The sequence below is a fragment of the Andrographis paniculata genome, unplaced genomic scaffold, assembly GCF_009805555.1.
Source record: "Andrographis paniculata isolate CXL003 unplaced genomic scaffold, ASM980555v1 Contig37END, whole genome shotgun sequence".
Taxonomy (NCBI): domain Eukaryota; kingdom Viridiplantae; phylum Streptophyta; class Magnoliopsida; order Lamiales; family Acanthaceae; genus Andrographis; species Andrographis paniculata.
The window spans coordinates 3,788,396-3,801,809 of NW_026137570.1; the positions used below are offsets into that span (position 1 = coordinate 3,788,396).

General features: G+C 29.4%; 1 protein-coding gene across 2 annotated transcripts; it reads left to right on the forward strand.

Annotated features, from left to right (window-relative positions):
• Positions 1–1,848: 1,848 nt before the first annotated feature.
• Positions 1,849–13,060, forward strand: LOC127250696 (uncharacterized). 2 transcript variants are annotated; one of them, XR_007838759.1, is made up of 10 exons: positions 1,849–2,304; positions 2,412–2,652; positions 3,467–3,619; positions 3,861–3,966; positions 4,057–4,171; positions 4,830–4,918; positions 9,730–11,212; positions 11,293–12,237; positions 12,707–12,780; positions 12,871–13,060. XR_007838759.1 is itself a non-coding variant. In XM_051274103.1 (6 exons), the coding sequence occupies exons 1-6, from the start codon at positions 2,257–2,259 to the stop codon at positions 4,866–4,868; spliced, it is 702 nt and encodes a 233-aa protein (XP_051130060.1). In that variant the 5' UTR covers positions 1,849–2,256; the 3' UTR covers positions 4,869–5,222. The 2 variants fall into 2 exon arrangements, 1 of the variants encoding a protein (XP_051130060.1); XM_051274103.1 differs by lacking the exons at positions 9,730–11,212; positions 11,293–12,237; positions 12,707–12,780; positions 12,871–13,060 and having other exon boundaries at positions 4,830–5,222.
• Positions 13,061–13,414: the final 354 nt, after the last annotated feature.

Sequence of the window (13,414 nt, forward strand, 5' to 3'; positions counted from 1 at the left end):
GACAAAATTAAACCTAATAACATGAAAATAAATTTAATTTTATATACAATAAAGCTATTTACACTTTAAAGCATATCAAAATAACATATATTTGAAATGATGGTGGATTACGATGTCGAAGTAAGCTCGACTGGCACCTAAACTTGTAAAAACCATATAAAGGTACATGACAAAGTTATTAGAGTATACCACGAAATTGAAAGCACAAAACTATAATATCAATTTTACCAAATACAAAATTTTAACTTAGTTCTTGAACTTCGTTTGGGAGAGGAAATCTTCTTCGATATTTTGAACATATTGTACACTTTTGTTTTATCATCTCGGTTGGTATTTGATAAAAAAAAATAAAAATTTTCATTGCAGTAGCGGTGTGATTGAGATCGTCTGTAATTATTTGGTTCGGTTATTTTTATGTGTTGTTTTTGTAACAAATTACAATATATAAATAATAAACCAAGGTACATTGCTCTGCAATTAAATTTGTATAGCACGACAATTTTCGAGTACGTAAGTAGATAATGTAGGTTTATGTAAACTCAGCGGAAGTATATAATATATTCGTTACATAAATTCATTATTTCAGGGGCAAAATGGGTAGTAAGGAGTTATTTGTAAACATTTGACAAAAGTAGGGAGTGCAGTGTCTTGAAATAATCTGTAGGGACTGAACTTAAATATATTTTGTGTAACATGGATTTAGATCAAAGTGCCCCAATAATTATTAGTAATTATTTATTAATATTAGTATTATTAATTTTCATAAATATATGATAATTTTTACTTATATATTATAATAAAATAGGGAAAAAAAATCAATTTTTTTCCAATATAACAAAAATTTATCAATTTTGGTCCCAATATAAAAAACTCATCAATTTTAGTCTCATTATAACAAATTTCAATAAGTTTTTGTCCAACCGTTAAAAAACTAACGAAAATTGCTGACGTGGACATAACAGAGGTGACGTGGCAGCTGACCTGAAAACTACACGGCCATGTACAATTATACACGGTCATATTGTTACACAGCCATGTATATTTCAGTGTGTAATTATACATGACTTTGTTGTTACACGACCATGTATTTAAAAAAAAAATTATTTTGAATTTAAAATAGTTAATATAGTTAAAATGGACAAAATCAATAGTAATCATAATATAATTAAAATTTATCAATTTTAATTCAAATATAAAAAATTATAAGATATATTTATTTGAAAGATTTTGTCTAAAATTTTGTTATTCATTAAAAAATTTTCTCTTACAAATATCCAATTACACAACTAATAAGAGATATTTTGGTAAATAATAGAATTTTAGACAAAATCTTCCAAAAGAACCTACTCCAAAAATATTTATATTTGAACTAAAATGGATACATTTTAATTATATTATGATTATTATTGATATTTTTCCATTTTAGCAGTTTAGAATTATACATAGTCTTGTAACAACGTGACCATTAATAATTATACACTGAAATATATATGGTCATGTAACAACATGATCATGTATAATTGTACATTATATACTAAAATATATATAGCCATGTAATAACATGGTGGTGTATAATTGTACATAGCTGTATAATTGTACATAGCTGTGTAGTTTATAGGTCGGCTGCCTCGTCACTTCCGTTATATCCACGTCAGCAATTTCCGTTAGTTTTTTAAAAATAAAATCAAAATTGATTGAAATTTTTTATAATGGAACAAAATTTAATTGAAATTATTTAGATGAATTTTTTATATTGAAATCAAAATTGATCTTGATCGATTATATTGAGATTAAAAATTCATTTTTTTCCACTAAATTATTTATTTTACTTCCAATTTGTGCCCTAACACATTACACAACCACAGCGCCGCCGTGAAGTTCTTCCCCTCTCTCCCTCTCCTTCTTCCTCTGTTTTTTGTGTTTTTTTCCTCCTTTTTCTTCTTCTTCTTCGTCTCCATCCATTTTCCTGCGCCACCGCCCGGTGAAGTATGCCGTTCAATAACATCTTGCCGCCGACCTTTGGTTCCCTGTCGACGAGCAAGATTCCCCTGTGCTATCGGTAAGCGTTGGCGTAGAGGCGAAAATTGTGGAATTGGAATGGGAAGAGATTAACTAAGGAGTAAAAGCAAGAGTCAAATGCCACTTGCCCTCCTCCGCTCTGCCCTGTGACGTCGGTGAGTAGATTTTGGGAGGTTTTGTTTGCTAAGTGAAATAGGAAAGGGAAAAGGAACACACCCTTCCATTCCATTCTACAGAATGTCGAACCCCGATGAAAGCTTCTCTCAGTTTGACATCTCCGAGCATGTAAGTTTCGTGTATGTATTTATCCTCCAGTATTACTTGTTCGCTCGCGATGCTTTCGTGTCTGAAAATCTATGCGATTGGATTGTCTGTCCGTGTCCGTGGCTCAGGAGAAGGACAAATTAGTTGGGGAAGTGATTCGCTACATTCTCTTCAAATACGAACAGAATTCAAATTGTCCGATAAAAAGGGAGGAACTGACACAGTTGATAACCAGGAAAGGATATAAGCAGAGGACATTGCCTGCTTTCGTAATCGATGAGGCGAAACGCAAACTATCCTCCATTTTTGGCTATGAAATGAGAGAGCTTCAGCGACCCAGGGCTGCCGGCCGTGCTTCACAGTCACATCGTAAGCTCATTCACGCACAAGCATATGATCATTTATTTATTTGTCTTTCTTGTATAAGCATGAGAAGAATGTCAGTGTGCAAGTGTGTTTATTTTGTCTAATTTTTGTTTAATCTGGAGGTAACAAAGACTTATTAAATGGCCGGGTAAAATAATAGAACATTTCAATGCTAAGGTGAATAACAAATATAATGAATGTTGTTTGGTGAAATAAATACATTTTTAGTCTGCGATATATGGATAAAGTATATTTCTTGTTTCGAAAAATGCTTTACTTTATTTACTTTGTGTCCCCTGCTTAATTAGAGGGTGCAGTCCTGTTAAATTTTGATATATCCATCATTTTCTTAATTACTTCGTGGGATTTCTTGTAACCAAAATGGTGTTTTGATTCAGAATCTCTGGTTTTAATTGGTGTGAGATTGTTAGTATTGCCTTTGGATTCAGAATCTCTTCTTCTAATTGATGTTTTAATTGGTTTAAGATGGCCGACATTTACATTTTTGGGATTCGTCTCTGATATAGAATATTACTGAACACGTGGAATATAACACAGCTCTCATCCCTTAACTCGGAGCTCGATACATGTGGTCTACATTTATTGTTGTTATCTTCTATTGGCTCATATCTTGTTATATATAGATATATATTATATAGATTCTTGTTAGCAATATTGGCATAGATTCTTGTTAGCAATATTGGCATAGATTCTTGTTAGCAATATTGGCTTCATCACTATCATGCTTGCAAGCCCCTTTCGGGTACTTGGTAGATATGCATTTGGTACTGATGCTCATCAATTTCCTTGCATACAGTTTCAGCGGAGGCAAAATCGTACATAATCATAAGCCAGCTCTCAGCAGATATCTACAGAAAATTTGTCGAGGATCCACGTTCCTCCCCCACATCGGGTTTTACTTTTGTTGTTGTTGGCATCATTCACCTTGGTGGGGGCAAACTCTCTGAAGGTATACTTACTTGAATCTCTAAACTGTATATATTCAACATGAGAAGAAATAATTCTTATTTTCCATCTTATATTTTGACTAAACATGCCTGGAATACTGAACTACATCCTGATCAATGGCTTTCAATTTCTGGGACTATCATTCATGTTTTGCTTTGCTCGGCTTTTCCTCTAGTTTGCCCATCATTCGTGTCTTTGTTTTCTCTTACTTGCATAACTTTAGGTTGCCTTATATTTTGCAGAAAATCTTTGGCATCATCTGATGCGGCTGGGACTGCACAAAAATGATGAAAATCATCCTGAATTTGGGAACATCAAACTTGCACTAGAAACACTTGTCCAACAAAGGTGATCATTAGCAATTTTTTTGTCCAATTGATTGGATGTAACGATTAATATAATGTTCATGTATTATCTTTAACTTTTTTTGTGCTGTAGATTCTTGCAGAAAGAAAAGGTCAGTGGCCCAGAAGGTACCACTCTATATTATGAACTTGCAGAGAGAGCTCTAGATGGAGCAGTTTATGACAAGATCAAAGATTACGTATCTCAGGTATAACTTTATACTTGTTTCTTAGTTCTTATGATGCTCTGACGAAATATTTGCCTCTGGCATTCAATTTTTGTCTCCTTTTTAACTTCCACAGCAAATGAATTCCTCGAGCATGGCAAATGTTTGCCTTTAACATTCTAATCTATTTTTCTCATATTTAATGTTGGAGTCAAACCTTTCTTATGACTTTCCACTTGGATTTTATCCAAATTTAATCTAGGGGTGATGCATTAGTCAAGGAGCTTCTGACCTGTGCTCGACTTGAGTCGTTTTTAAATCTGAGCACCATTAGTACTCTATATATACATGGGTAATGACATAAATAAGTGATTGGCTTGAAGATGGAGTTCGTTGAATGGAAAAGAAGTCAGCAATTTATAGAAATACATAAGGTTATGAGTTTATTTTATTTTCCAAGTTTGAGCCCTAAAAATTGTCTGTTGCTTGTGATTGAGAATCTTGTTATTTAAGCTCGTTTTGGCGTTGCCTGATTCAATTATTATTGCATGCTTGTAAGCAAAAAACTCGTTAGTATGGCGAAATTTATCATTTGTGCTTTCATTCTCATTGTTTGTCAGTACCTTATGTATACTTAAAGTTTTTATTGATCTACATCGACCTTCTCAATAATGGAGTTTTTTTAATTTTTTGATGGTAGATTGTGCAAAAGGACGCCACGGCATTAGAGGCTGAATAATTTCCTATGGTTCACTAAGCTTCTTTTCTCTGCACAACCTCTACTCATAGGTATCCTCTCTCTCTCGCTCTCATATATATATATATATATGTATGTATGTATGTCTATTTATGTATTCTCTAACTGGCTGAGAAGGGTCTTGACAAGGAACAGGCATTGCGAAAATTGCAGTGATGAGGTTAGAAGTTATGTGATTAATTTTGTCTCTAAACTTTGGGCTTGTTCTCCTGTGTCTATACTATGCAGTAATTTTCTAAAAAAATTAAAAATATGGAATTGAGCTGGTAATATCTTGAGCTTTATTGGACAAAACTGCACTCAAAATACAGAGGATGAGACTCTAAACTCTGGGTTCATTTACTTGATCTTTCCTTAAAAAACAAATGTTCTTTGGGGTGAAGTTATGTTTGAAATGCTTAAATTGGAAGATGATGATGGTTTGTTTGATAATAGCAAGTGTGAGTGTGCAATATAGATTCAATTTAAAGGTAACAAATCAGAGGCATTGCTTGGAAAATTTTCTTAACTTCTTTATTATTCAATTTTTGCAAAAATCTACTTTTTTTTTTCTTGCAAAATAATCACTATGTTCTAGCAGTTGAATTCTAAAAAACAATAATAAACAATATTAAAATTCTTAAAAAAAAAAAAAAAACCTCCGTATACTCGTTACAATAAGTCAAAAATAATATATTTTATACTTTTGATATAATATTTTATATTATACACTAAAAATTAATTCATCTACTTGTACGGTGTGTGATGGAGAGAAAAATATATATTTTATTTTTTTATTTGGATGATGCGAGGGGATAAAGTGTAGGATAGAGATTACGTATAATTAATTATTTTTTTATTTTAGAAATGTTGCAGAGTGTTGGGACACACCAATGTTGCGGATTGTTTGGGACAGAGGGAGTACTATTTATTATATTATTTAAATAGATAAATTTGTGTTTGGGGTGTGTTTGTTTATAAGATTTCTAAAGACTTCAACTATTCATATTTTTTTTTCTTCAAAAATATTAAATAAAATATCTATTTTTTATTTTTATATTATATTAAAAATTAATTTTACATTACAACTATTCTAATTCAATTCAAAATTCAAATTTTCAAACAAATACGCCCCAATGTTTTAATATTGTGTTCTAATATTATTTAAATATAAAATATGTAATTTAAAATATATATGATATATATATGTAATGTATATGGTTAAGATAACTATTGGGTCGGCGAGAAAATATAAAAATATATATTTATTTTTGTTTAAAAGATGAGAAATATAAAAAGATATTTTGGGTTTTTTTTGAAAATTTAATTAATAATCAAAGAAAATTAGAAGATGAATAATAAAAATTGTGTCAATGGTAGAAAGTAAATGTTCAGTTTTTAATTTTATTAGAATTAATAATGAGATAAACTTTATATATAAATGAAAAAAGAAAAATTGGCGGATAAATTAAATAATTTTTTTTTTCAATTCAAAATACTTTTTATTAATTTTATTTGTCTCGTTGAAAAATATTTTTTTTTATTTTAATAAAATTGATTATATATTAATATCAAAATATTTTTAATTTCTATTTAAATTACAAGTATATTATTACATATCTTATTATTTTATATATATAATTAAAAGGTAAAATATTAAATTTTTTTACATACTTTCACTGATCACTAAAATATTTTTATTTACACAAATATGTGCTTGTTTATGTTTCTTTTTTATTATTATATTTATTATTACTTCCTCCATTCCATAATAAAATATCTATTTTTTTATTTTAGTTCGTCTAATAACAAAATATCTATTTCCTTTTTAGTAATTATACTACCTACCTAACATTACAAATATCCATACAACTTACAATATATTACACAAATATCATTACCTTTATATCACACAATATTAATAAGGTTATTTTAGTCATTTATTCTTTATTCCTACTACATTCCAATATAATACTAATATTTCTAAAACTCCGTGCAAAAAACAAAGAAATACATAGTTATGAGACGGAAGAAGTATTTCATTTTGTTCAATAGGTATACATATTTTCATTTTGAAAATTTAATTACAAAGTAAATATTTCATTAAATGCTTTACTTTTTTTTCAAAAATATCATTATTTTGCATCACATCATTACTTTTATACCAAAAAGTAAGGGTATTTTAACTATTTACTATAATTAAAATATTATTATTTCTTAAACACCGCGCAAAAAGTAAATGTTTACTTTGGGTGTGTTTGTTCGAGGGTTTGGATTTTGAGTTGGGATTTGAATAGTAAAAATTTTGAATTTGAATAGTTGTATGATGTGATATAAATAGGTGTTGATGTGATGTTTTGAATGTAAAATTAATTTTTAGTATAATATAAAAATAAAAAATAAGTGTTTGATTTGATGTTTTTGGGGGAAAAAAAATAGGATGAACAGTTGAAATCCAAACAAATCTCTCAAACAAACACACCCTTTGAATGTAGACGGAGGGAGTATATATTTGGTCTCTTATCTATCTATCTGTTTGTTTTTTGTACGGAGTTTTAGGAATATAAGTACTCTCTCTGTCCCATAAGTAAATATTCATATGGTTTTTGCACGTAGTTTTAGAAATATTAGTATTATATTGGAATATAGTATGAATAAAGTAGAAATGACTAAAATATAAAGGTAATGACATTTGTGTAATATATTGTAAGTTGTAAGGGTATTTGTAATATTAGGTAGATAGTACAGTTACTAAAAAAAGGAAATTGATACTTTGTTATTGGACGGAGGGAATATTATATTTGGTTGTTGTACGAATAAAGTATAAGAAACTAAAATAACTTTATTAGTGTTGTATGATATAAAAATAATGACATTTGTGTAATATATTGTAAGTTATAAGGATATTTTTAACGTTAATATAAAGTATAATTACTAAAAATAAATAAATATTTTTTTATGGAAGATATCAAAATAAAAAGATAAATAAAGGAGAATATAATGTATTGTTTATTTTTTTAATTAAAATATTGTATATGGAGTATTTTTTATTTTAAAATTTATATTTTCATTCAAGAAGTGTTGTACAACACCTCAGCACATTTCAGAATCCAAACAAATATGGTTTTTTTTTTTTTAAGGGTTTTTTCTTTTTTTTTTTTTTTTAGAGAGAAAATAATAACTGCATTGGCGTGGCGACGGAATAACTGCAAGATTATAGATTCAAATATTTTAAAAATATATTTTCGATAGAGTTTGTCAAAGTGTTAAATGGATTTTTCCCATTTGTGACTTTGTGATAATAAGTCTAAATTTATCATACCAAATTGATCAGTTAATTTAGGGCTGTTTGAATTGGCTTTAAAAAATAATCAAAAGTCAAGAGTAGAAGCAATTTGATTTTGTATTGGGATTAATAATAATAAAAATATTTTTTTATAAAAAAATAATATGTTTGGATATAATAGAGGTGAAAGTGCTTTTAAATTGTTAAAATTATTCAAAAAGACATGCTGCAAATATAATTGTATTTTTCTATAAAAATTATATATATATTTTAAAATTTTCTAATTATATTTAAATATTTTAAATAAAAGTATAAAAAATATATTTTTAAAATTTAATTATTTATATTTTAAAATTTTAATTTTAAAAATATATAAATTAAAAATAAAAATTACAATATAATAGAAGTATTAAATTATTCGTAATTTTCAATTTATTTTTAAAATATTATAATTTATATTTAATAATTTTAGTATAATTAAAAAAAATTATATATTTCTATTTAAATTTAGTATCTCAATTATAATTTTAAATTTTAATTCAATATTATACATAAATTAAAAATAATAATATAATTATATTTGTAATTTTTTAAAAATATAATATATAAATTAATTATTTTATAATATATTATTATTAAGGATAAAATAGTAATTTTAACAAAAAAAAAAAATACTTTTCAACTTAAAAAGCAACTTTTGTTTTTGGACAAAAATCAATGTAAATAGATACAAAGTATTTTTTTTAAAAGCAGAAACCAAAAACAGCCGGCAGAAACCCATCCAAACGGGCCTTTAACATGGGGCTTTTTAAAAAAATGGCCTAAGTCAAACCGTATTTTAAAATTCTAGCCCTCAAACGAGTTTTGAAAACTACTATATTTTTATATTGTAGTAGTTTTTTAAACTCTTTGGATCTAAAATTATATACCTTTTCAAAACACCTAAAACATAAAAAATAGTAGTTTCAAGAACTCTCACTCTTTCTCTCAACTACCTCGTACTGTCTGTGACACTGCCATTAAGCATAGGGAAATTATAGGAGTTCTCAAAACTACTATAATTGGTAATGTAAGAGGTTAAAAAACTATTTTTATGAAAAATAGTTATAAAAACTCTTATATTGCTTATTATAGGAGTTTTGAGAACTTCTATATTTTTAATCTTAATTTACCTCACGGTTTTGCTGCACTTCAATTCTTCTATGCTAATTTTATTCTTGTTCATTCCTCAAGCAAAACGTTTGTTGAAGAGAGACATTTTCAAGTATTATTTGTTTGACTAAATTATTTTATAGTTTTCATATAATATTTTGTTTTATATTGTTGGTAGGCAATATTATGTTTTGCATTGTATTTTCAGGTATTTATTGTTTAGTGATTGTTGTGTTTTTTTTTGTAATTTTATAACTTCTTAGGTGTTTTTTGGTATTATTTGTAAGGTTTATATTGATATATTATTTAAATGCATAATGTATTTATGTCTATTTTTTATTTTAATATTTTTATATATGGCTTATATTTATAATATATTAATTTTATTCTTATTAGTATTTATTTAATATATTTTTTATTTTACAGAAACAGATGATGAATAGTGGCCAGAGCAATATTGATATTCTGCTATATTGGGATGGTAACATTATACGAAAGTCGGATACAGTAGAATATGATTGTGATCCACAGTGTATGACAGTTGTTCGGCGAGATAGTACATTTGAAGATTTAGAAAGTTAGATTTACAATTTGACTGGAAAAAATCGGATGCAATATTCTCTGATTTTGAAAATGCCTTATAGTTGGACGAATGGATAAGATAATCAGAGAATGAGACTTATTACTATGAATGACTTCAATCTGCAGCACTTTTTAAATCTATAAAATAGTTATCAATGTTTGGAGTTGTTTGTTGAATTTCAACTGAATGATACAAGTGCGGTTGTAGAGACAACATATGTGAATCCCAACATAAGGCTTGAGCAAACAGAAGATGATATACACATATTAGATGCAGATTGTCAAGGAGTTGGAGAAGATAAATCTAGTGAATCAGAATCAATTTCATGCTCAGATGATGAAATAGAGATATTTGGAAATTGTGAAAAAGGGGTTGTGGATGCTACTGCATTATGGAAAGAGTCAAGGCCATCGGGATCTCCTAAATCAGGTACAATTCTACATTCAGGTAGTCAAAATGAATATCAGTTGATTGAATATTTTCAGAAGTTGCCTGAGGAGGAGTTTCAACAAGACACATATGGCACTTTCAATCGTAGATGGGATGTTTACACAAAAAGTAGTGGTGCTCTTATTTCTGGGATGGTATTCAAAGATAAAAAACAAATGCAAATGGCCGTTAAGGATTATTCAATTCGTGTGGTTGGGAGGGAATATATTGTGACAAAGAGCAATCGTATGGTCTTCAGAGTAAAGTGTAAGCACTACGGAAAAAATGGTTGCGGGTGGGGTGTGACTGCATCATATAAACCACATTTAGAATGTTGGCAGTTAATTACGGTGATGCCCGACCACACGTGTATCCCAGATGATGTATCGTTGGGACACAGAAACTTGGATGTTAACATGATAGCAAATTTACTAAAAGAGTTTGTAAGAAGAAATCCGGCATATGAGTTAGAAAATGTGGAGAGAGCGGTGAAGATAGAATTTGGGTTTGATATTTCTTATTCAAAGGCCAGCATGGCTTGAAAAGGGCTATTGAAGATGTTTATGGGACATGGGAGAGTTCAGTGCAAGAACTCCCAACCTATATGGAAACTCTTCAAAAGTATGTATCAAATACTATTGTTGAGTGGTCACATGTAGAAACGGCACATCGAGAAGAGTACACACTTGGCTATGTGTTTTAGGCATTTGGACCTTGCATTGAAGCTTATCGTCATTGTCGTAATGTGATTAGTGTGGATGGAACTCATCTATATGCAAAATACAAGCATGTGATGTTGATTGCCGCTACTATAGATGCTAACCACCATGTGCTGCCATTAGCATTTGCCATTGTTGATACTGAATCTTGGTTATGGTTTCTTCAGTTAGTAAGCGGGTATGACATTCTAATAAGTTTGTAATTCATAATTTTTGAAATATTTGTCAATAACATAAATTTTTGTATTTTGTATGTAGATATATTGTGCAGGATCGGTATCACATGTGTCTCATATCTGATAGACATGTTGGGATAACAAGTGCAGTTGAGCGTATTCCTGTTTTCCACCCTCCTCGTGGCCGACATCGATTTTGCCTTAGACATGTATGTTCCAACTTCAACCAATACGTTAAAGATGTAAGACTGAAGGATATGTGTTGGAGGGCAGGGGCATCCATTGATCCATTGGAGTTTAATGAAACAACTTCTAAATCAAGCAGCTTATGATTGGCTTAACAGAATTGACAAGAGCAAATGGGCCATTGCATATGACGAAGAGTGGCGACATGGTATACTAACAACCAATTTGTCCGAATGCATTAATGGTGTATTAAAAGGGGCACGACGACTACCGATCACTGCTCTCGTACAGTTGACATACGATCGTGTGGTTTCATTTTTTGTTAAGAGGGTGCATGATACTCGAGATAAACAAGAATCCGGCTATGAATGGTCACCTTGGGCACGAACAAGATATATAGACTCGGAGCGGAAGAGCCGGAAAAATATGGGTGTGGTGATAAATGAGGATGAATATGAGGCAAAAGTGTTTACACTAGACAGTATTGGCCAGAGATCAAAGGAACATATTGTTTCAATCAAGAGAGATTTTTGCTCATGTGGTGGATGGGCGTTAGATGGGGTGCCATGTTCACACATTTTAGAAACATGTCGTATGTTCCATTTGAATGGAAAGCGATATGTGCGTGACTATTATTCGATTGATTCATGGATAAACACGTACATCGTCCCTTTCCATGCATATCCGGATAAGTCACTTTGGGAACCAGCCTCATTTAAGTTGGTGCATAATCCTTCGCGACGTAAAATTAAGAGAAGAGGAGGTGATCGCACTACACGTATTCGGAATGAAATGGATCGTGGCCAGAAACAAGCAAGGCGACAAGCAAATGAAAATTAAGGTAAAAATATATCTATGTTATTTTTTTAAATCATAAGTAATACTCTCCCTGTCCCACGAAATTAGTCCACTTTTCCTTTTTTAGTCGTCCCACGAAATTATTAATAAAGCAAAATTATAAACTTATTTTTAATTACGGTATTGTATAAATTACATTTAAGTTATTAAAATTGTTATTATTGCTTTTATCTAAATGCATGTATTGATTTACAATAAATACAATTATTATTATTATTTTTAAATAATATCAATAAATAAAAAATTTAATATTTAAAAATTAAAATAACAAATATTTTAACTTTTAATTTAACATTTTATCAAATAAAAAATATTTAATATAAGGTTTATTATACTCATTAATCAAACTAATTAACACTTTATTTTTAATGGATATTTTCTCATTTGAAAAAAGTTTAATCTAATATAGCTATATTATTTTGTATTTGTTTAATACGTTCATAATGAAACAGGTAGGATGCAAGTGATTTTATTGCAATATAAGGATTCAAGTATGAATTTTATTGAAGCAAAAACAAACATGGAGGTATTCGAGAACTTTATATTACAAAGTCTCAATGGTTTATAATTTGCATAGTTAACTGTAAATAATAATGTAATGCTTGGTTCCTTGAAGCCCGGTTGTCTTTCAAAGGCATGCCCAAATAATCAGATGCAAAAGGCTACATGAGCTGCTTCGAACATCGGCTGCATAGAAGAGTTTCTGATTTGTAGCGAGTCATTTTATTAGCTTACATATAATGTTGGTACATTGAAGTTTCCATGGCTTACTGACCTGCATGTTATGTTTATACCACAGAACATTACTGACCTGCATGTTCTATTTTTTCTTTTTCTGTTATATTTCATTTCATAGTTAAAGTTTGAGGTATACATGCAGTTTGATGACATACTGCACAATAATCCATAATAGAAATCAATATCATAGGTTGTAATTGAATAAAAATACAAAAAGGGAATGCCAAACTACCACAATTAACCTGACGTGAAAACTTAGCAATAATATAAATATAACACCAGCAGCCACACTAACCAATTCTTCCCAAAACACAAATACACAACATCTGATGACAGCAACTCACATACCTAAATTTTCAATGAAACATACCAACCATGCATTAGTTGCAACTATACCCTACTTTCCAACAGTAATATCAACA